Source organism: Phocoena phocoena, chromosome 10 (genome assembly GCF_963924675.1).
Source record: "Phocoena phocoena chromosome 10, mPhoPho1.1, whole genome shotgun sequence".
Lineage (NCBI taxonomy): Eukaryota > Metazoa > Chordata > Mammalia > Artiodactyla > Phocoenidae > Phocoena > Phocoena phocoena.
The window spans coordinates 1,708,708-1,732,912 of NC_089228.1; the positions used below are offsets into that span (position 1 = coordinate 1,708,708).

The 24,205-nt window shown below is 59.3% G+C and overlaps 1 protein-coding gene across 2 annotated transcripts; it reads right to left on the reverse strand.

Moving 5' to 3' along the window:
- Window positions 1-3,201: 3,201 nt before the first annotated feature.
- Window positions 3,202-8,963, reverse strand: GATA2 (GATA binding protein 2). 2 transcript variants are annotated; one of them, XM_065885119.1, is made up of 5 exons: window positions 8,735-8,963; window positions 7,678-8,319; window positions 5,875-6,020; window positions 3,941-4,024; window positions 3,202-3,501 (listed from the first exon to the last, which is right to left on the reverse strand). In XM_065885119.1, the coding sequence occupies exons 1-5, from the start codon at window positions 8,961-8,963 to the stop codon at window positions 3,202-3,204; spliced, it is 1,401 nt and encodes a 466-aa protein (XP_065741191.1). The 2 variants fall into 2 exon arrangements, with proteins under 2 accessions (XP_065741191.1, XP_065741190.1); XM_065885118.1 differs by having other exon boundaries at window positions 3,941-4,066.
- Between the last annotated feature and the right edge of the window lie 15,242 nt (window positions 8,964-24,205).

Genomic DNA, 24,205 nt, shown 5'->3' on the forward strand with positions numbered 1-24,205 from the left:
CTGAGGCAGAGTCCCAGGGATGCTCCCCCATCGCTCCCCGGTCTCTCCCCCGGCCCCCGAGTGACCCCCTGCCGGCACACGGTCTGGGGGTGAGGAGGATGGAAGGGGAGCCTCCTGGACAGGGGACTTGAGGGCTGCGGGGAGTGACCATCAAATACCAACAGGGACGCGGGGAGCAGAAATGATGATAATTAGGGTCAGGGACGGCGGCACACGTCATGGGGAGACGGTGTCATTCAAACGTGGCACAGAGATCTTGGTGATCAGAGTGATCTCTGGTTGGCGATATCATTAATCATACACCAGGAACATGGGGGGAGTGAGGATGTGATGGGAGCATCGGTGTCATGTATTCGATAACCAAGGGTAGAGGAGATATTGGTGGTCAGAGTCAGTGACGAGCCACCCAGAGATCTTGGTGGTGTGTGATCTTCTAGGGATCAAAGGCATTGATGGTTAGAGAATCAAGTGATCAGAGACACAGGTGACTGGGGATACCGACGACCAGGGAGGTTGGCGATCAGGGTATAAGGGACATTGGTCGTCGGGGACTTGGAAGGTGAGAAGACCCAGCAGCCACCGAAGTAGGACACGATGACGAGCGCTGAGCAGTCAGGGTTATTAGTAACCAGTGTCACGGTGACCATGTCGGTAGTCAGAAAACTTGACGGTAAGAGTCCATGATCGGGGCATTGGCCATCACGTACATGGTTGGCTAGAGATGTTGGTGATTGGAGAAAAGTGGCCAAGGACATTGCTAAGAAGACATCAGTGATGAGAAATTGTGTGCTTGGAGATGCTGATCCCACATGAGAGATCAGATCTGTCATTGATCAGTGACACCGGTGATCATACTTGTTGATGACCTAGGACGTTAGAGACAGGGTGCAGTGGCGATCAGCACGCCGGTCGTCAGGAAACATGGGTGATGAGAGGTCCCGGCGATCACAGACGTGGCGGTTGTCGGATGTTAGCAACCAGACACACTGGATAGAAATACTGGTGACGAGGTGTGGAACGCTGGTGGTAAGAGATATTCACCATCAGACCTATCACTGGTGAGCACGCTCAGTCTCTGGAGACATTGGTGATCACATTTTGTGGATGTCAGTGACCAGACACATCACTGATCAGAGGGCATCGATGAACCATTGGTGATCACGTGTTGGTGATCAGCTGTTAGTACTCAGATGTCTGTGGTCACGGGCTCCAGTGATCAGACGTGTCATTGATCAGGAATATCAGTCATGACGACTGTCTCCAATAACCAGGATCACTGATGAAAGAGGACAGCCGTCAATGACATGACTGATCAAAGACACTGGCGACCAGGTTTGTCAATGAACGTGGAAGGAAGAGGACGGCATTGGGAGGGGGATCAGTCCTTGCTGGGTTCTGTGTGAGCCCTTAGGAAAAGGGTCAGAACGTGGGCTAAAGGCTGCAGAACCCATAGCCTTCCTGAGCCTCCCCGGTATCCACCCAGCCAGGACCAGAATTCAGACGGGAGCAATTTTCAGGGGAGGAGGGTCAGGACCTCAGACCCCGGCCAGACAGGGCCCCTCTCCTATTCCAGGGGCCCTTCCATCCAAATCACCGGCTGTGGGACTGATTCGGTCTTAATGACCTCGGCAGCTGGGACTCAGGAGCCCCAGAAGCCCACAAGACAGGCCAGAGGCATTCACAAAAAGTATTTTATTACTCTTAACAGTTTTCACTTTGAAGGAATAGGAAGATAGCATACAATTTTTACAGACAATATATAAATGTTGTACATAATTAACAATAACTTAGTTCACTAATCCAAAATAAAACAGGCCAAATAAAACATAAGACCAGAAAATACTGCCGATTCTTTTTCTTATGCGGATACTAGTACAAAATAAGTTACTTCTGGCTGTGGTGCCCCCATATTGCACTTGGACTATATCGGCACAACCCTCTTCCTGGGCCGGGTCCTTGCTGGCCACCGCACCCCGCCACTGCCGCATACAGAATCTAAGCTCGCACACAGTTATGTACAGCTGTACCTTGGGAAGGATCCAGACAGCCACAGCAAGGCAGAGCAGAACCCTGGCACCTCCCAGGACCCAGCAGGGTCGTGGCCTCTCCCTCGGTCCTGGCTCTGACCCACCCCCAGCTCCTGCCTTCGCCACCTGCCAGGTCAGCCCCCTGGAAGCCACGAGCAGCCGAGGCCCCACCCCTGGCCCCTGGCTCCCCGTTCTAGGGCCGTGGGATCTGAGAACTTTTCCAAAAATAACTGCGAAGCTACAGCCTTGGTTTGTAGGTTTTATTCCTTTCCATAGCAAGGGCTCTCGTGGCAACGTACAATTGACTGGACCCAAAAAGAGTTTAAAAATAAAACAACTAACTCATCGGCGAGTTAAGCTTATGTAGGTTTTTTTTTTTTTTTTAAACATTTTCTTCTTTTGTCTCAGAGTTGGAGAGGAGGGGGTTTAGGGGTTAGCTGAAGGAGGATGTATGTACAGGGGTCCGCCGAGCAGAGGAGGTGGCTGTAGCTCAGACCCGTCTAGGGCGCACGGGTCACCCCAGCCTCAGCCTCAGAGGCCAGGGGAGCAATCGGAGAGACGCTTCCCCTCTCAAGAAAACGTTTCCTTCCTGTGACCCAGCCCCGGCCTGGGAATCTGCGCGGGACCGCCCGTGATTGTCTCTGCCCTCTGCGCCCGGCCTGGGTTCAGCGCTTTCAGAGAGGGAGCCAGTGGAGAGGGTGCAGGCCGAGGTCCCCGAAGACCTGCCCCCGGAGCCGGGCACAGGGAACGGTCAAGTGGCCCTTGGCGCCGAGGAAGCCCCGCGAACTTGGGGCAGCTCAGACCGCCCAAGTCTCCCAGTCCTCGTGAGAAAACAAGAGCAAATAAATTACTTTTGCCTCTACTCCCTCTTCCTTCTACGACGCGGTTTCCCGCGTGTGTCCCTTGCCTCCAGTCTTCGTAAAGTTGTCCTTTCTGCTCGCCAGTTATCCGTGGTGGAGGCCCCACCTGGGAGGCCGAGGCAGCCTCCCAGCCCAGGGAGCATCTTCACAGTGACGGCCGACGGGCCCACAGGTGAGGCAGCGTGGGGCTCCAGCTGGGCTGGCAGGGCAGCATCAGTCTCCGGGGAAGGACGGGCAACCGAGGGTCTGGTCCCTGCCCCCCATCCCGGAGCGCCTTCCTCGGCATCTGTCTGTCGGTCCGTGGGGGGCGGTCCCTAGCCCATGGCGGTCACCATGCTGGATGGGTGGGGGTGGCCGAAGGACAGGCTGGAGGAGGGGTGGATGGGCGTCGGAGTGGGCAAGATGTGTCCCGAGTGGCTGAAGGGCGGGAGGTGGCCCACAGGCGCCATGTGTCCGGCCAGGGCAGCGGCGCTGAAGGGGGAGGCCTTCTCCTGCATGCACTTGGACAGCTCCTCGAAGCACTCGGCCCCCTTCTTGTTCTTCTTGGACTTGTTGGACATCTTCCGGTTCCGAGTCTGGATGCCTTCCTTCTTCATGGTCAGCGGCCTGTTCACCTGGGGGCGACCACGGAGCTTTCAGGGGGTGGAGCTCCCTTCCCAGAGCAAGAACCCCACCCCCAGCTCGCACGGGGCGCGGGGGGGGGGGGGCCCACTTCCAAAGGCCCACCGCCCACCACCGTCTTCCCGCCGGCACCGCTGCCATCTTGAGAAAGGCGCCTTTCACTGCGTGGGGCCGCCCGGCAGCCTGCAGGGAGTTCGGCCCACGAGGTGCCAGCGCCACCCCCTCAACCCCACCCCAAAGCCCAGATACCGCTGTCCTCGACCCACCGGCCCCTGCCCCTCCCATCCTCCCAGCCAGCCAGCCAGCTCGCCCGCCTCATGGGAAGCCCTTCTGGCGCTCGGGGCGGCTTCCCAAGCCAAGCCACGCTGGAGGCTGCGGCACGAAGCGCAGCCGTCCCCCGGGAGGCGGGGCGGGCCAGGCGGGCGGACCTACATTGTGCAGCTTGTAGTAGAGGCCACAGGCGTTGCACACAGGGTCCCCGTTGGCGTTGCGGCGCCATAAGGTGGTGGTTGTCGTCTGACAATTTGCACAACAGGTGCCCGCTCTCCTGGCGGCCGACTGGAAGGGAAGGGGGGAGCGGAGGCGTGGCGTCAGCAGGCTGGGCTCCCACGCCCCCCCACCTTCTCCCAGACCCTCGCGCCACCCCGGCCCCCGCCAGCTTAGACCAGGAGCAGCAAATCTCACAGGGGAAGCACGGCATCTCAGAGCCGTGGAATTCTAGAATCGAGACCTAAACCGTCACAGAACTTTAGAATAAAGCACTCTCTGAATCCTGATCTCAGAATCAAAGGGGCCGCAAGAGCTGGAAGGAAAACGTAGCCACCGCCCCCGATCACCCAACGATCTGACGCTACAGACGGGGCAACTGAGGCTCTGAGAAGGGGTCTTTTGGTTGAGAAGGCTGGCTGGGCCCCCTGGAGCACCTGGGTCTGGAGCCGCACTCCCAGAAAACCCATAATCCTGGGCGTGCCTGAACCCCTGAGGCCAGAGGAGGGGGCCCTGCAGCTGCCCAGGGCAGGGCTGTGACATGCTCAGGGAGTCGCGCTGCAGCGTCCAGTGCAGTAGCCACTAGCCCTGGGGCCGCTTAAGCTAAACTGAGCTAGGATTTAATTCAGTTGCTTCAGCCGCCCCAGCCACGCTTCAAAGGATCACTCGTCCCGACACGAGCTAGAGGCAACCACCGTGGACGGGGCAGACCTGCAAAGTGTCCATCTTCACAGCTTTTATCGGACAATACCAGTCTATGTGTCCAGCACCCCATACCCCAATCCTCAGAGTTCTAACTAACTGCCCCCTAGCCCCTCAGGAAATGCAGGGCAGAGGTGACCTGGAAACGTCTGGTTTCTGGAGAAGGGAGCTGAAGGCTCCCAAGAGAAGAGGCAAGAGAGTCTTTACCCCAGAAAGCAGAAAGCCCTCTCCAAACCCACAAGAGCACTTCCCAGGGAACCGCGGGCAGCAGGGGTGGGGGTGGGAGGCGGGGAGTGGCCCCAGACCCCAGCCTGGTCCAGAGGGGCCGGCCTGCAGCCACGGGGGTGGGGAGGGGTGAGGGTGAGTAAGCAGCCTGAAGCTGGAATTCTGACTCAGGGACCAAGCCCGCATCCTCCACCACCCGGGCCCTCACCCCGCCCTCGCTCCAGGGGAAAAAAAAAAAGGGGGCCCCCGAAGCAGCAAGCGATTTAAGCCTCATAAATCACTTCGCCCTGAAAAAATATATTTATTATTCTTAGCATTTTACGCATTATTTGCAGAGTGGAGGGTATTAGAAGTTTCAAAACAGCCCAGCGAGAGGCAGGACTGAGCCGAGGAGAGACTGAAAACTGGCGGAGTCCGGAAACAGATACGCGAAGTTTCCTTATCTTTGGGCTGCAGATGTCCGGATAGGAAACTCCGGCAGGAGATCCGAAAGGGCATTTTTTTAAAATCACTCAAATGAAAATACACAGTATAGGTGACTCCATGGAAAAATAATAAAAGGGCAGGTTTTTTTTGGTGGTTGGTGTGTGTGTTTTATTTAAATAAGCGTGAGGAGACTGTGTGGGGAAGCCAGGGAGAGCAGCCTGGGCTACAAGGAAAATTACTTCACGGCCCTATTTTTAAAAGGAGTTTAACAGAGGCCAGGGGACCAGACTTGGGCCCCTGGAAGCTCAACTTTGGGGGATCCCTGAAGGTACCAGGTGGGCTGCGGAGGGGAAATCTGGCCTGAAAGAAATGTAGCCTAAAAGCAGGGCAACCCCAACTGACACCCAAGTGATTTTAACGATGAGTTCAGGTGCCAGAGCACCTGTATTTGAAGGTTTGCTCTTTTTGTCATTAACTGTCAGCTCCCACGCAGGCCGACGCCCCCACCCCAGGCTGCCCGCTCTTACCAGTCTCCGTTTGGGCTTGATGAGTGGCCGGTTCTGCCCGTTCATCTTGTGGTAGAGGCCGCAGGCGTTGCACAGGTAGTGCCCGGTGCCGTCCCGCCGCCAGAGAGGGGTAGCCGTGGCCCCGCAGTTGACACACTCCCGGCCTTCTGAAAGGGGACAGGGGGAGACACCAGCCTGTTCAACCGACAAAGTCACCGGAGGGGGCCGGCGGGCCAGCCAGGCTGCTTCAGGGTGGGACTTTTAGCTCCAGCCTGGCGGGAAGAGGGACCCCGGAGGTGGGAGGTGGGATTCGGAGAGTAGCTTGAGGCAGGGGAATGGGGCGGGAGGGAGGAGCGCGGCCAGGGCCCCAGGGATCCTCAGCACGGCCGGCCGGCCGGCCAGGAGAGGGTATTTACAGCAAACTTCGCCGATGGCAGCAAGGGGGTGGGCACGAGTCGCCAGCTCAAGCCGGCTGGGCCGGGAGGACTCGGCCCCCTTCCTAGTCCCTCTCCTCCTCTGTCTCTGTCCTTTCCCCCCAGCGGCGTCCCCGCTCCCCGTCCTGTGTCCTCAGCCCCGTCTTTCTGTTGTCCGTCCCTCCATCCACGGTCACTTCCTTCTCAATCCCCCACCTCCCTGCCTTCCGCCGAGGCCCTGGACCGGGGTGGAAGTTGCTGTCCTTTAAAATGAAATAAATAATAAGCCCTTTCGTTTTTTGAGGCTGAGTAGGCTAAGCGACCTTGGTCTGGTGGTGGTGGTATTTTGTTTTGTTGTTGTTCAAGGGCCATCTGGAATTCAGATAGAATGTAAAACAAATTTGGGAGAAAGAACTAATTAAAGGCAAGCGAGCTGGTCTGAGCAAAACAGGGCCCCGAGGTGGGACCGGAGTGGGCACTGGCGGCGGCAGGGTGGAGCCACACAGCTGCTGTTACCCCGGACGTTTCTCCCCATTTAGTTTAAACTAAGCTGTCAGTCCATACGGGCAAGAAAAGGCGGTTTCTGGACTCAGCAGCAAAAGTTTTAAAAGTCTTCCTCTTCCCCATCTCAAAGGGACTGGAAGGAGGTGTGGACAAGCAGGAGCCCCACACCAGCCACAGCGGCGTCCGCTCTGCAGCCGCATTCCTGGACAACCCAGCCCGGTCCCAGCCAGTTCCCGAAGCAGAGGGGCAGAGGCACCTACAGCTCCTTCCCCTCACTCCAGCCCTCAGGGAGGGAGAGTGAAGGACGTGCCAGGGGGCAGGGAGCGGCACCGGGTCCTGGGAATTTTGCCTGGGGGGTGGGGGTGAAATCTCCCAAGAAGATTGGGAGCCATCGAAATCCCAAGACCCGGACTGATGAAGTCGGAGATCCAGATTCCTTGAGGGTCTGGAGCCTCTGGGAAGGGCTGAGTGCACCCACAGCACGCACACACGCTCACAAACACATGTACACGCACGTATACACCGCCTCACTGCTCTCAACTGCATATGGCATTCTCTCACATGCTAAGTCATGAGGCTGCTCGAATTTTCACTTAAGACTCAGGGAGGGGAAGGGGGGATTCCCGTTGTGGGTTCTGGTCGGGCAGTGGCCAACCTTGGAGGGGAGGGCGAGGAGTGGGGATGGGCAATAAACTTTGGGGCCACCAGGAACACTTAAGGGCAAAAGTTCTAGGGTCCCTTGTCCCCCGTTCTGGGGTCTCGAAGATCTGCTGGGGGCCGCTAGAGAGGGACGTCACCCATCCCGGATCCAGGACACCGACACTGCCCCATCTCCCATATCACGGCCCCCTCCCCCGCAAAGCACAAACCGTCCCCACGTCCACTAGGTCCCTGGCCCTGCCTTTACCTGAGCAGGAGCGCGCCTTGCTCCGCTGCTTAGGGGTGAAGCTGGAGGCCGGGCCACCCAGGAAGCCTCCGGGGTGGAAGAGCCCGCTGCTGTAGTCGTGGGCGGTGGCCGGCACATAGGAGGGGTAGGTCGGGATTGGGTGGTGTGTGGCAGGCTGGGTGCCCATGGCAGCCAGGCCTGGGCGCAGGGGACTGCCACTTTCCATCTTCATGCTCTCTGTCAGTGACACCTGGTATTTGACGCCGTCCTTGTCCTCCCCCCGGGCCGCAGCCCCCCCTGCGGAGGAGGAGGCTGGGGAGGCAGCCCCAGTGGTGCTGGGGTCGGGAGACACTTCTTTGGGTGGCGTGGGTGGGAAGCCGAAGAGGTGGGAGCCCGAGTGGGCTGCAGTGGGGGGGAGGGAGGCCACAGAGCTGCCAGTGCCTCCCCCGCTCCCACCCCCTGCCCCCGGGTACACAGAGAGGGGGCCTCCGGGGCCTCCGGCAGCCGCGGGGTGCAGCGGCGTCTTGGAGAAGGGGCTCACGGTCCAGGGGTTGTGGTGATGTGCTGCAGCCGCGGAGAGGGCTGCTTTGCCCCCGTCCAGCCAGGGCAGCCCCGGGCTGTGCAACAAGTGTGGGCGGCACATCTGGCCTCCGGTCAGCCGGGCTGCGGGGGGAGGGAGATGGGTCAGGGTGCACGAGGCTGCGCCGAGCCGGGACGCGGACACACAGGGCCACAACTCCCCACAACCAAGTGACCCTCCCCAAAGCAAACCAGAAATGTAACACCCCAACCGGCAATAGTCAGGAATGTCCGTCCGGAGGGGAAGGACCAGTGGCACACAAGGACCCCCGGACAAGCCTGGAGGAAACCCTCACAGGCCAGCTGGAGACGGGCAGAAGCCCTACGGGGCCCAGACCCTCCCCAAGAGGCCGCTGCCCCGCTCCTTTCCCGGCCCGATTTCTCAGCTGCTCCGATTCCTGCGGATCCCACATCCGGGAAGCAGGCAGCCGGGCCTCGTCCCCTCCCGCGCCGGGCGCTCGGCGTCTGGGCTCCCAGTCACCCGCGGGCCCCGGCTCACCATGCGCGGGGCTGTAGGAGACGCGCGCCCGCGCGTGGGCCGGGTTGGCGTAGTACGGGTTGCCCTGCGAGTCGAGGTGGTTGAAGAAGACGTCCACCTCGTCGGGAGGCAGCAGCTGCGCGGGCTCCATGTAGCTGTGCGCCAGGCCCGGGTGGTGCGGGTCTGGGTGCTGAGCGTTCAGCACGGCGGGGTGCGCCATCCAGCGCGGCTGTTCCGGAGCCGCCTCCATGGCCGGCGGCGGAGGCCCGGGACCTGGGCGGAGGCGGTGGTGGCGTCCCTGCACGACGGAAGGGGGCGTGAGGGGCGCCCCCACGGCCCGACACCCCCAAAGCCCCGCCACACGGCGTCCCGCGCGCCGCTGCGCCGCAGCCGAGTTCAGCCGCAGACCGGTCCCGGCTGGGAGGAAAGCCCAAAGCTCAAAACGAAAGGAGGGTGGGGGAGCCGGCTCAGCCACGCACGCTCCCACGGTGACCCGGGTCCCGGAGCCACGCACTTGTGCGCACGGGGTCACACGCGGGGCCAAGCACCGACACCAGCGGCCCCAACAAACGCGCAGAGTCGCACTTCAGCCAGACGCTCACCGCCCCCCCCCCCACCCTCGCACCAGCCCTGTACACAAACACATAAAACACCGACTGGAAGTTGAAGACAGGCGCCCGAGCACCCACGGGGGCACACGATGCTAGCGACACGCACAGAACTACACTTGGCGCTGACACGGACTGACCTCGCCTCCCCAAACACACACGCTGCCCCACGAGCCCAGAGCCAGCCCACCCCCACCCCCCGCGCGCACTCCCCGGCGACACGAGCAGGACCTCTCACCGAGGCACACCAAAGCACTCACCCGCAGCCTGGCCCGCAGGGCCCAGGCCCCCGCAGTGACCTCTCAGAGCCCGGCGCGCCCCAGGCCCCCGGCCCAAACTTACCCCCCGAAGCCCAAACTTACACACGCAGCGCCGCGGGAGGGAGGCGCGGCCTCGGAGCGGGCAGCACGGGCGGGAGCCCGGGGGGCGGCGGGCTCAGGGACGGCGCGTCGGGCGGATGGCGGGGCTCACGGGGTGGGAGCGGGGGTCAGCGCGCGCCTCGGCCTCCGGCCCGCCCGGCTCCGGCCCCTCGGCATCCTCCGGCCGCCCTGGCGCCAGCTCGCGACTCCTGCACAGACATGAAGCGGGGGCCGCGCACGCCTAAGAAGCCCGCGCCAGCCAATCAGCGCCGCGCGCCGCCCAGCCTCCGCCCCCCCATTGGCTGCGCCCGCAACTCCCGGTCCCCTGGACTCCCGGACGGACCCGCGGGCCTGCCCCCCTGCGCCTGCCCGCCTCCTCCCCGCGCCCTCCCGGCGGCCCCTGCTGCCGACGTTCCCCCCAGGACCCGCACCCCGCGGGCCGACTGTGCGCCCCCTCTTGCGGACACTCTTGGTTCCCCTAACCTCCGGGCCCTCTTCCCAGTAACTAACCTCCAACTGGGCCCCCTCCCCGGGAGCCTGGGCCGCGCACCCTCTGGGTGTTTGGGTGTCCTCTCCCCGGGACCCCAGCCCTTCCACTCTCTCGGATCCCACCTCCTTTACCACTGAACGTGGCCATGGGAGTCCAACTACCTACCGACACCGTTCCCTGCCCCAATTGGGGCTCTGGCTAAGCGGGGGGGGGGGGGGTAGGGGGTGGGGTGGGAGGACTACTGCGGGACAGCAGGATCGATGAGGGGCAGGAACTACAGGGCCCCCGTGGGCACCTGGGCCTCGGACAAGAGGCCGCTTAGGACGGCCTGACCTGGTGGAGGTGGCCTGGCTGGCGGCTCCGGAGAGGGGGAGGGGGCGTCCCCTTCCCGGGCGTGGCCTTCTCAGACCAACGGGCCGAACTGCCTGGGGCGAGGCCGTGCAGACCCGGACTGGCGCCGGCGCCGGCTCGAAGGAGACGCCTCCGGGCAGGAGGAGGCATTTTTTCCCTCGGGAAGGTGGGGGGGGGGTCCCTAAGGCGGCCCCTGGGGAGAGGGAGATGGTGGTCTGAGAACTCCGTCCCCTAAGTCACCTGGAACTGCTCTCCACAAGCCTCCAGTCCAGAGATCCGGCTCTGCGGGTGAAGTGGGCCGGGTGCACAAATCTCTTTGCTCTCTCCCATTGTATAGACGGAGGAGACCAAGGCTTGAAGGGAGCCTACGGCCCAGGAGGGGGGTCGGGAACAAAAGAAAAATGGGGGGGGATGAAGAGACAGGTGCGGGGGTAATGGGGAGTAATCGACAACCTCAGCCCCCTCCCCTCGCCGTTCCACGGCTCTCGGGGGTAGAAGCCCAGAGGGATGCTAGGTGGGTCCGCGGCAGGGGGGAGGGCCGGGGCCCCGGCCACCCCCGGGAGGGTGGGGGGAGGGGCGGCGGGATTGACAGTCGGTAATTGGGTAACTGGAGGCGGCTTCTCCGGCCGGGCAGCCCCGCCACCGCGACGCCGGGCCCCTGACGTCACCCGATTCGCCAGGAAATGAACTTTTTAATAATCTGAGGAGGGAGGAAAGCCCTCGGTCCCCTCGGCTCGGGGGGCACCAGGCCAGGCCCGGCTCCGCCGGCGCGCCCCCGTCACCCTCTCCCAGGGCAGCTCTGGGCAGCGCCAAGGGGGCGCGGGCTCGGGCTGGGGGCCTCCTCCTGCCTCTGCGTCCGGCTGTCCGTTCGTCTGTCCGAGGCCCTGGCGCAGGTAAAGGCGCGGGGACAGGGGTGCAGAGCCCCACCCCGCTGGGAACCCACGCGTCTCCAGCCCTTGGGGCCCGTCTGCCCTGGCCGCCCGCGCGCCTCCCGCTCCGCTCCACTCCAAGGCGCGCGGGGCCCGGGCTTCTCGAAACTCCGGTCTGCGGGAGAGGAGGCCGGCGCCCGCCGAGTAAGGCGCGCCGGGGCCGGGAGCAGGAGCTCGAGGCCGCGGGCGCCGGGCCTCGGCAGCCGGACCAGGCAGGTGAGCGGCCTCCGTGCCTCCCTGTTCGCGCGCCCCGAAACGCGTGCGGTCTGGCCCAGACCCGCTGTCTTTCCGTACGTCTGTTTCTCCTCCCCGCCTTTAGCTTACGATTCATCAACGCGTAAAACGCGATCGCCGCGAAGCCTCCCAGCCTGTTTCGTCGCCTCGGAGCCCAGCAGGAGCTTCTCAAAGACAACACGGCCTCGGGGACAATACCCCGTGTCCGGCAAGGCTGCCCCACAGGAGCTCAAACCCCAGGACCGAGCGCGGGAGGCCCCCGACCCTCAGGCCGGCCACGGGGCGGTGAACGCCGGAGCCGAGCGGAAGCTTACCGCGGGGCCGCGATCGGAGCCTCGGCTCGCAGGGAGGTGGTCGTTCCCAGCCCTCAGGAAAGCAGGTAATCGCCTTTTTCCCCCCAAAGGCGCGGTTCAAATTATCTCCGGTTCTGGGTGGGTCTGCAGTTTCATTACCGCGAGCTCGGCTTCAAGCTCCTCCGGGGCAGCCTGAAGCCCCTCCGGGGCAGCGTCCTGCCCACTGCCGGGATGGAGGTGACCCGCCCGGGTGGGCCCCTGCCCGAACGGCAGCCCTTCTCTGCCCGCCGGCCTGGCGCAGCACGGAGCGCGGGCGGGGATTTAATTACCCCGATCGGCGGCTCAGAAAATCGCCGCAAAGAGGAGCTTAGCTGGGCAGTTAAGCAATGCTCGAGCAGGGGCCTCGGGAGATCTGCACCAGCCTCCCTTCCCGCAATCCGGGCCTAGAGAAAAAAAGGGAAAGGGGAACCCTACCAGGGTCTCTCGAGGCCGTGGGGTTGCCTCCCTGCAAAAGGCAGACAGGCAGCCGGCTTGGCTGAGGCCTCCACGTTGGCTGGAGCTCCTGCGTTGGACGCGGGACTGCTGCGTTCTCCAGCAGGAACTAACCCGTCTAGGAGAGAAAAGCGGGGCACCAGGCCCCAGGGCCTCTAGCTGGCCCATAATGGGGGGGGGTCCCACTGATTGAGTGTGCCTGCCAGACAGACCGATGGACATAACCAGGCGCCTTGCCCACCGGGCAGCGAGACCATCTCATCACTTCGGATGGAACAAATCTCCAGGGAGGGTCAGGTCAGCTCCCAGGATGGACTGGGGTGGGCATCCTCGGGGCTTCGGAGGGCGGATTTATTTCGGTTTACGGCCTCGGACTTTGGGGTCCCCAGAACACGTTTAGAGGGACACGTTCCTTTTTTCCTTCCTTTTTTTTTTTTTTTTTTTTTTGTTCATTCCCAAGTATTGTTGCAAATGCGGGCCGCTGCCCTTCGGTCGCACTAAAGCTGCCACTTTCCTTACATGGGAACAAGATTTTATAAGGGACTGGGGAAGGGCAGCGGCAAAACTGAATTTTCTAACGACCTTTTCCAAATGACTGGAGATTCCCTAGCAGAACGCGGCTCGGAGCCTCCCGGGGTGCTTTCTCGGGAGCTGGGGGTGCAGAGATCCGAAGCCCGGTTCTAGAGACCCTCAAGGCCTCGGCCCGGCACTCAGCTGCCCAGGTGTTCCCCATCCTGTGCGACCCTCCCCTCCCTGCCCTTTGTTTCAATTTGGCTCACCTGAGGCGGCCCCTCTGGGACCATAAGTTTGCCCTCTCTCTGTAACCTAATTCTCACCTTTTCCTATGGGCATCTAATTGGCCAGCAGTGGATGGGGTGTTTAAAGAAATCCGTTTGCTTAGGGGCTGCCTTTCTTAGGGATATTTAATTTGCAACACAGCGGCCTCACTGGCAATGTGCCTTGAGGGGTACTGAGGAGGAAGTGGGGGCCGCTCTAGCCAGAGGGGTTCAGATGTCCCCTCTAAGGCAAGGCCTCAGATCTTCTCGGGCCTCAGCCATCCTCCAGAGGGGCTCCCCAGTGAGGCGACCAGGAATCCAACAGCCCCTCCTGCTCTTTCAGGTTCACTTCCAGCCCCCAAAATCTGAAGTCTCCCTCTCCTCCCGCCACCATGCTAATTCTCCCACCCCATCCGTTTTCCGGGCCTTTTTGAATTGTAAAGACCAGGGTCCAACATCCTACTCGTGTCCGCACCCTGGGTGGAGGCTCCTCGGAGACCCTGTATCTCTTTACGAGGTTCTAACCGCCACCTCCAAGCCCGACAGCAAGGGGCCCTGCTGAGACCTGCAGACAATCGAGCCGCGTTTCTCCCTCCTCCATGAACTGCCACGGTGTGCTAGGAGGCCGGGCAGCCCCGCAGCCCAGCAGCAGGACAACTGGTAAATCCGTTTCGTTAGACGCAATTTGTTTGCAATTTGTCAACCCGTCTGGGAAACGCTCCCCAGACGCCTGGGCAGCCGCACTGGCCCTACCTGCTTCTCGAATCCTGCCTGCTCATGAACGAATCCCGGCGCGAGGTGCCTGCGTAGACCCAGAGCTCACTGCCAAATGTTCCCGACCCCGGGAGACGTGGCTTTTTCCAAAACAACGAATTTCCTTCCGTGTTTTCCGGGAAAGGAGCGGCCGCCACATCCGGGGGCCCTGAACGCCAGAGCTTTCCCCTCGCTGCCGAGGCAACCTGGAGTTCAAGCCTGGCCTCCGCCGAAGGATTCTAAATGCCCTGGGTCCAGACAGACCAGACCGCCGCCGTCTACGCCTCCCGCCTCCCGGAGGCAGATCCCGAGACCGCGGCGGCCCCATTCTTATTGAAATCCCACTAAAAGGATTCCGACTCCGGCTCGGGGCAGGGGGGAGACTTCCAGACCCAGTGCTCTCCCCCACCCGCACCCCAGCCACGCAGGATAAAGGGCCGCGGGGCGCGGCGCCCGGGGGCGCACGCAGGAGCGCGCCGGGTTAAGCCGCGCAAAGCCGGCGCACGGGACCAGCCGGCAGGTGCAGCCGGCGAACGGCGGCCCGGCTCGGGCGCATCGCCGCCGCGGCCCGGAGGTGGGGGGCGGCCCAGACAAAGGGCCCAGCACTGGGGCTGGGCGGGGCGGGGCTTTGCGTCTCTCGGAATAACCGGGCCTCGAGGCCTACGGCTCCGTCCGAGAAATGGGAAGGCGGCAGGCCCCGGGCGGGCCTGCTGTCCACAACTCTCCAAACGCTCCCTCAGGTTTAGGCCCCTACGACCAGGGGTTCCAGGCGCTGGTATAGCCAGGGCGAGCCCCGAAGGCCACACTTCAGGGGCCACTGGGCCAGGCGGACCGCGCGATTAGGGTGCCAGCTGGGCCGAGCCTGGGGGCTGGAAGGGCCCTGGCCAGGCGGAGAAGGGGCGACTTACCGAGCGAGATGCGGCGGGCGGCGCCCCCGGGCGGACGGGGCCGGGGCGGAACGGGGCGCACAGCGCGGTGCGTAGCGAGCGGGGCCCAAAGGATCCCGCGCAGGCTGACGGCGTTACCAGGGGGGCCCGGGCGGCGCGGCGAACGGCCGCATGGTGCGCGTCGGGCCGCTTTTGTTCGCCGGGTGTATGACGGGGGCCGGCTGGGGTGGGGGCGACGGCAGCCGGGAGATAGACTTGAGCGGCGTGCCCCGGCGGCGCTGGCCCCGCCGCCTCCCTCTCGCTCCTGCTGCTTCTCCCTCCCTCGGCCGCAGCGCCTCTGCTTTTATTTCGACAGCACTTTGGGGGGGGGGGGCGCGGGAGCGCCGCAGGGGGGCAGGAGGGTGCCCGGGGTTCTGTGCCCCGTCTCCCTGCTCCAGCCGCCGGGCCGAGGGGCGGTAGGCACTCAGGGCGCACACACCCTACTCGCCACTACTCCAGACCACTCCCGCCCTCGCAGGGGCGCACACACAGGCGCACCCCTGCTCTCCGGGATGCGCGCTCAGAAAGGCCGGCCGTCCCTCTTCCGAGACTCTCTCACCGGGGACCTCCAGAGCCGTGGGCACAGGCACTCACACACGCACGCACACAGACGCCTGCGCCTCCTCCTCTAACCCGCCTTCAGGAGTGCTCACACGGCCACACACATATCCGTGCACACGCGTTAGCACACACAGCTGTGGCCGCGTGGACATCCTCAGGCAGGAGGTCTGGGCCACACGGACATGAACACACACACACACATCTGGCACACACACAACTGCCTCACTTCCAGGCTGACTTGGCTAAGTGTAGACAAAGCTCCTCTCCCTGCCCCACCTGTACCCCACCCTAACTCCCCAACTCCAGACACCAGAGCATTTTAGAAGTGGAGTTTGAGGCATCTCCCTGGCCCATCCCAAAGCAACCCTCGAGGGGGAGGAGGGAGGGAGTAGAGGGCTTGTCCTTGGAAGGCTGGGTGGAGGAGTTGGGGTATGGAAGTCTTCACCCCAAGAAACTCCTGGGTTTGGGAGCTAGGAAGTCTAGTTCTTGAACTTCCAAAGTTCGTACCAGGAGATTCAACAGGGCAGCTGAAGTCCCATCCCAGCTGCCCAGGGAGAGTGAAAGTGCTGTGGGGACCTTTGGCCCAAAGAGAAAGTGTTTTGCCTTGGAAAGACTGGGAAGTCCCTGCCCAGGTGCGCCCAGAGAGGCGGTGTGTCCAGCCTGCCATCTCTGCGGGCATCTGCTGTGTGTGGGTTTTTCTTTGAAGCTGGCGGTGACTGTACTGCCTATGCATGTGCTCTGGGCTGCGTGCCTGTGTGTGTATACATTTGTGAGCACATGGGAAGGGAAGTCTGCAAAACTGAGTCTATTAGTATGTCCATTTCTTCTTGCGGGTCCCAGACAGTTCGTGTATTGAGGGTCTCTATACCGTGGGTCCCGGAGAGTTTGTGTATTGTGTGTGGGCGTTTCAGAATGTGACCCCGAAAGTGCACTTGGGAGGGAGCATCTGTGGAACTGGATGCGTGTCCCTGTGGCTGTGTATCTGTGAGATCACTGTGTCCGTGGACCTTGTGATGGGAAGTGGGTATTTCCAAGTGTTTGTCTATCCCTGTATGGGTCAGTAGCAGTGTGTCTCTGGGTATCCTGCGTCTATGAATCGCGGTCTGTGTCTGTCTTTAACAGCATAGGCATGGGTGTGTATCATTTTATGTTAGAACTGACGGTGGAAGGGTGGAGAGTGTATTCAAATGTGTCTGCATATCTGGGTATAGCTCCATGTGGAATTGACGTGTGTTGGGTGGGGTGTTTGTATCTGTGTATGTGGAGTGTGGGCATCTGTGTATGTGAATATATCTTTGAACACTATATGTTTCTCTACCCAGTGTTACTCTGTGTCTGTGGTCTGTGGAGGAGTGTGTCCCTGGGTGACACTGTATGTGTGTCTTCCCAGATTGCCTGCCATATCCACACTTTCCCTAACCAGCAGGGCAGGCAGCCAGAGGAGCTCCGGGGTGCCATCTGTGAGGGCACTTTCTGTCTGTCTGTGGGAGGGGGAGATGAGCTGATAAGGTTTATCTGCCTACACCAGCGCCATGCTGAATAACTGCTCTAATGAGGTGGCCTCTCTGGGACCACCCGCTCCCAAAACCCCAGCCTCATTGGGGGGAGGGGGGAGGGGAGCCAGTCCTGGGGCACAGGAACACACCCCCATGAACCCAGCAGGGGCTGTTTCTACAGGGCCTTTCCTAGTTCTGCCCTGTTTCCTTGGAGGGGGTTCCTGGTCTCACACTCCCCAGCCCAGCTGCCATCTCCCGGCTGGGCTGGGCCAGTGAGAGCTGGCTGCAGCCTCCCAGCCTCTGGTCAGCGGTCAGGAACACGGCTTGAGAGGGCAGGAGACATGGGGCCCTCTGGGGTGGATGGAGAGACATGGAGAGTCTGTGATAGAAAGGCTCAGAGAGATAGGTAAGGGGGACGAAACGGGGAGACACAAGGACAGATTTTAAAAAGTAACAGTGATAGAGGGACTGGTGTGGGGTGGAGGGGTGGGTTGGGGACACACAGGGACAGAGAGAAACAACTAAAAAGTGGCAGAAAGGGTCAGAGAGATGGGAAGAAAAGCAAAGTGTTAACCAGAGAGAGACACGGACAGACAGACAAGAGAGAGATAACAGAGAGGATACAGAGAGGAGAGAGCACGAAAGGACAAAAATAGAGATGAGAAGAGAGAAAACCCAGAGAGGCTCGGAGACCTTGGTGGGTGGAGGGAGGGAGGGAGGAGAAAGGGCCCCAGAGAGAAGGAGGGGAAAGTGGGGACACGAAAGATGGGCTGGGCGGGGTGGACAGACTGAGACGGAGGGACAGCCAGGGGCCCCGCGCCGAGAGCCCACGAGATCACTCAGGGCGTCGGGCGGGCCGGGAGGGCGTGAGCGCAGAGCCCGCGGGCCGGGCGGGGCACCAAGGCGCGGGCGGCAGCAGCGGGCAGGGGGGTCCGCGCGGGGCTGCGCCACTGTCCGGGGTAATTTTTCATCTCGGCCGGCTAATCTTTGTTCCCGGCGAAGATAATGAATAGCCAATCGTTATCTGCCCGGCTCCCGGAGGCTGCCCGAGAATGGGGTTGTACAGGGCTGGGAATTGTTTCCAAAGTGCCGCGGAATAAATGGTGTTCCTTATCTCTGCCTTCCAGATTATCAGAGCCCTTTCAGAGCGCGCACAACAAATGCGCCCGCCATCGAATGCATCATTTACCACCGCAGATCTGCGCGTTGATGGGCAGGCAGATAGCCGTCTGCGGGGGGCACTCGGGCGCCTGGTGCCGTGCCGCCTGCCTGCCTGCCTGCCAGCGGCACCCGAGTGTGAGCCCCCGGGTGTGCCCGGCGTGTTTGGACGGGCAGGCGGGTGTGCCAGTGAGTGGGCACTGAACAAGCAAGGGCGTTAGTGTACACGCGGGCGCTTCGAACAAGTGGAGCGCTCACGCTGTTTGGGGATGGCCCAGGTGAGGCTGCTTGAGGAAGGGGTGTCGCACGTGACCGTGTGGGCATTCATGTCCCTCAGGGTGAGTAGACACGTGTGTGAAAGAGCAGCTGTGCAAGCGCGCGGGCACAGGTGTGTGTGTGGGCGGCACTGTGAGTGCCTTCATGAGTCTGCCCTCCGCAGCGCCGTCTAGGGGTGCACACAGGAGGTGGTGTCGCCTGCCGCCAGGGCGGGGGTGTGTGTACCTTCAGGCATGGGTGTGTTACAGGGGTTCGGGGCCACGCGTCCTCTTGGGCATGCCTGTGACTACCAGGAGTGTGCACCCAGCGTCGGGCTTGGGGTGTGCACAGATCTGCGTGAGGGTGCTTGTGTCCTTGTGTATCTGTCATGTGTGCTACGGGGCGCTGCTAGCGGGGCCAGGGGGCAGGGGCCTGTCCCTGTGCCTGTTTGGGGCTGGGGGCGGGACACACGAGCTGGCCACCGCCAGGACAGAATGGTGCGTGCGGGTGTGATAGACGCCGCAGTGGAAGGAGTGGTTTGTGCCGTGTAACAGGAGTGCTTGTGACCCAAACGGGGTGTGGGGGTGTGTGAGGCAGAGGGGTCTTCCGAAGAGTTTGGCAACACCCAGGGGTCCCAACCCGCCTCAGTGGGACGCCCTGCCAGGGGCCCCAGAGCCTCGTCGCTCTGCACCTGGGGTAAGAGAGACCGGAGCCCAGCCGCCAGAGGTCCCCGCGCCGTGAGTGACACGCGCCGCCGACAAAGGCTGTATTTTTCCGGGCTCGCGCCCCGCCCGTGTGCGCGCTCCAGAGCGTGTGCGATGATCCCCATGGCGACGCAGATAGCGCCGCAGCCATTTTCCCTATCTCCCCGGAGTCTATTATAAGGCGGGATTAGCTCTTCTCCAGGCAGGTCAAACCCAAAGTCACATAACCTGCGGCGCGGGGCCCGCCCCCGCCCCCGCCCCCCGCCGCCCCTCCCCGGCGCGGGTTGGTCTCGGCCCGGCAACCCCGGAGCGGCGGCCGGTGCGCAGGCGCAGAGCGCCACCTGGCGGCCGCGGGTCTCCGACCGGGGTCTGGGGAGACCGCCGCCGGGGTGCGAACTGCCAGGTTGGAGAGGTGGACCGGGGTCCCTTCCTCCAGGAGCTGGGCTCTGCAGAGCGGGGGCTTTGTTCTGCCACTGCTGTGCCCCCAGGGCCAGGCTGGCCCTCAGTAGATGCCCCATAACCGTTTGTGGAAAGGATGGATGGACCAGCAGGAAATTATAGACGTGCCAACTGTCGACATCACACAGCTTAGTTGGCAGCAAGAAATCATTAGAAGTACCCTCTGAACTTAGAGTAAAAGCCAAACTCCTTTGGAACATACATAACAGGGCTTGCTGACCCCTCAGACCCGGTCCCTTTCTCTCGCCTCCTTCCTGTTCTTTGGGGCCAGAACTCTCCCAGCCCAGGACCTCTACCCAGAGTCACCCCCCACCCCCGAAGGGAAGTGTTGCCCTCCTCTGCCTCACTTTTCTCGGTCTATTCTATGTATTTCTTTTATAGTGAGTACTTAGCACAATGTAGAAGCGGCTTGTCTGCTTGCTCCCTGGGGGGAGGGGGTCTGTCTTGTTCCTCACAACAGCCCAGCGGCCGGAATCCTTTGGGGACAAGGGAATGAGGGCAGATGGGCCGCACCCGGCACCTTCTCTTCACCGTTATACCATCCCACCACCCACGCCCTGGCCCCGGGGTGCCTGGCTCCACTGACCTGCCGCAGCCTGCAAGTCTGGGGTCGGGGGCTTGAGGAGAGAGCACCGCGGAGACCTCCAGCAATGTGTGCCCACTGTGCCTATGAGGGCAGCGACAGCCCCGTCCTCAGGGTGCCCGGCCTCTCTCCCCAGGCCTAAGCCCCCGAGACTTCACTCATAATACAAGGTAATTATACCAGCGTTGTCAAGAGGCGACAATGATTTACTGCTGCGCGTGGGCTCGGACAGCACGGTGTCTAGAGCCAAGAGAAGGCCACAGCCCGAATGGGCTTCCAGGTGGAGCTCGACCTGCCCATCTCCCTCTTCAGGGGCTAATCGGGCACCAGGCCAGGCCCACCCGGCCACAGGGCTCTGAGAATTAGCTCCCTGCTCCTCAGGAATGCCCCCATTCTCTCCTGGAAGTAAGTAGCTCAGGATCTAGGGCCAGGACTTCCCCAACACACACTACCCCTCCTGGCTGGGTGGCCTTAGGCAAGTCGCTCTCTTACTCTGAGCCTCAGGTTGGCCCCCGGGGTTGTTACGAGAATTACTCATGAGCATGTATTTAAAAAGAGTTTTGTAGCCCAGCCTTTGAAAATTGGCAGCCCAAGTCTCAGGGGCTCATGCAACAACTAATTGTTAACGATATTCTGAAGTGGGAGATTTCACATAAAGAGACTCATTTCCAGCTTCTCTTGAAAAACTGGCTACCCTGGGCCCACATTCTGCACAGTGATGCCATAAGGGACTTGGTATCGTCTGCCCTGGTGGCCCCAGGGTCTCCATCCACCCAATTCAGGCCCCTGGGTCAGGGACATGTCCCTCATAGAAATACTGGGTGCTGTGGCTGTGCTGCTTTCGGCCTTCCTTCTCTGCACACTTTGGGGGTATTTCCAATATCTTTCTCCCTCCAGGTACTGTAAACCACTTAGTAATTGGTTAGTTAATAAGTCCAATCGGCACTTTAAAATGGTGTGCTAAGCCACACTGTTTTGGACCCTGGGTATACAGTGTTGAAAACAATGGCTATGGTACCCATCCATGGATTGCCTCAGGGAGCAAGCCGACTTGACATCAATTAATACATTGTCACAAACTGTGATAGGAACTGTAACGGGGAAAGACCACAGATGTACAAATATTGAACCCAGGCTTTTTTGCAGAGACCTACTCTGGGCCAGGTCCTCTGCTGAGAGGTCAGGGATGTGGACTGAGACCAGGTATGGTCACTGTGCAGGCAGCTCGCAGGGTGGTGGAGAGGCAGGCACATCAAGAGATTCTGCTCATGCTAATCTACGGGAATGGGAATCCCAGGTGCCTGCTTGAGGAAAGGCACTTAACCCAGTCTGGGAACATAATATATAAAGAGTGTCTGCAAATCAATAAGGAAAAAATACAATTAAAAAATGGGCAGGGACTTCCCTCGCGGCCCAGTGGTTAAGATTCCATGCTCCCAATGCAGGGGACCCAGGTTCAATCCCTGGTCATGGAACTAGATCCCTCATGCTGCAAATAAGAACCCTCCATAACTAAAGATCCTGCGCGCCACAACTAAGACCCAGCGCAGCCAACTAAATAATTTTTTTAAATGGGCAAAGGTATGAACAGAAAATTCATAGAAAAGGAAATAGAAAGGGCTCTTAATGAAAACATGCTTAATCTCAGTCAGAGAAATGAAAATTTTAAATACATTGACAGGGACTTCCCTGGTGGCCCAGTGGTTAAGAATCTGCCTACCAATGCAGGGCACACGGGTTCGAGCCCTGGTCCGGGAAGATCGCACATGCCGCAGAGCAACTGAGCCCGTGTGCCACAACTACTGAGCCTGCGGTCTACAGCCCATGAGCCACAACTACTGAGCCCACGTGCTGCAACTACTGAAGCTCGCGTGCCTAGAGCCCATGATCCGCAACAAGAGAAGCCACCGCAATGAGAAGCCCACTCACCGCAACGAAGAGTAGCCCCCGCTCCACGCAACTAGAGAAAGCCCGTGTGCAGCAACAAACACCCAACACAGCCAATAAATAAATAAATTAATTAATTAAAAAAAAAAAAACGTTGACAGATTTGGGATGAGAGAAATGTTCTAAAATTAGATTGTGGTGATGGTTGTAACTCCATAAACTTACTAAAACTCATTGAAATGTATGCTTAAGTTAACTTTATGGTGTGTAGATTATACCACAATAAAGATGCTTAAAAATAAATAAATTAAAAACTACTTTGAGATAACATTTTATACCTATCAGTATTAGCAAGTATCAAAACTTCTGGTTACATATTATGTTCCTGAGGGGGTGGGGGAGACAAGCTGGCGGGTGTCAACTGATGCACTCAGGGTGGCGTGGGAAATGTGACACTATCAAATTTACAAATGCACTTACGCTTTGAGCCAGGAATTCCATTTATAGGCCTTTATCTGATAGATAGGCTCTTACACTTGTGAAATTTGTAAGGAAATTCATTGCAGCCTTGTACATTATGGCACAATTGGAAACAAAAGACGCTCACGTGGAACAGACTCTTAAAAATATACAGCCAAACAGTGGAGTGTTGTGCTCCTGAAGAGGGAGAGAAAGAAAGAAAGAAGAGAAAGACGGAAGGAAGAAAGAAAGAAAGGGAGGAAAGAAGGAAGGAAGGAGAAAGAAAGGAAGGAAGAAAGAAAGAAAGGACGGAAGGAAGGAAGGAAGAAAGGAAGAAACAGAGAAGGAGGGAATGAGAGAAGGGGAGAAAGGGAGAAGAAAAGGAAGGAAGGAAAGTAAGAAAGGAAGGAAGGAAGGCAAGAAAAGAAAAGAAAAAGGCAGCTCTTTCTGTAATGGATATCAAATGATCCCATTTGATATCCATTTGATATCTGCACCCTTAGGTGCAGAAGCCTAAGATTGGTGTGATTAAAAATGGGGATAAGGAGAGAAGATACATACAGATTTGTGTACATATTTATAGAATTTCTCTGGATGGAAAACAGAAGAAACTGTTAACAACGGTTGCACCGACAAAAGGATCTAGGTTTGTGGGGCTGGGAATAGAGAGAGGAGAAAGGCTACTGTGGAAGATTTGATCACTGTTGAAATTACACAGATGATAGTTAGATGGAGATTGAGAATGGGATAGATATACACACACATATACATATATATATCCTATATAAAAAATAAAGATTAAAAAACAAAAAGTTTTTTGATTGAAAAATAAAGATGGAGAACCTGCTGTATAAAAAAATACATAAAATAAAATTCAAAAACAAAAAAATAAAGATGGAGAGGCACAGAAGTTTGCCAAGAAGGTAAGTGGAGGAGAAAATTCCATCACTGGCTGGAACACAGGGAAACAAGAATTCTCTGGCCCTCTTGGCTGGAATGTAAATTGGTACAAGTATTTTGCAGAGTACTTTGGTTGTATCTAGTAAAGTTGAAGATATAAATGCACATGACCCAGCAATTCCTCTTCTAGGCATTTGAGAAACCCTCCCACATGAGCAGAAGAGATGCGGACAAGGATATTCATGAGGCACCATTAGTTAAAAAAAAAAATTTTATAAAGAAACTCTGGATGCGAGCTAATAGATTAACCAAGAGTGGGCCCTTCTTTGGATGGAACGCTGTGCGGTGGTGACATTGTGTGAATGGATATGAAGCACGATGCTTCAGTCAGAGGAAGAACTGGCAGAATTTTAAACACAAAACAGAACTGTATGTTCTTTATGGAAATGAAGCACATGAAGTAGACGTATAGAGACACAAATGGGATTAAATCTTCTGGAAGATTTCAAAATAAGATCTGGGAACTTCCCTGGTGGCACAGCGGTTAAGAATCCACCTGCCAATGCAGGGGACACAGGTTCGAGCCCTGGTCTGGGAAGATCCCACATGCCGCGGGGCAACTAAGCCTGTGTGCCACAACTACTGAGCCCGTGTGCCACAACTACTGAAGCCTGCACACCTACAGCCCGTGCTCCGCGACAAGAGAAGCCACCACAATGAGAAGCCCGCACACCGCAACGAACAGCAGTCCCCTGCTCACCGCAACTAGAGAAAGCCCATGCACAGCAACAAAGACCCAACGCAGCCAAAACTAAAATA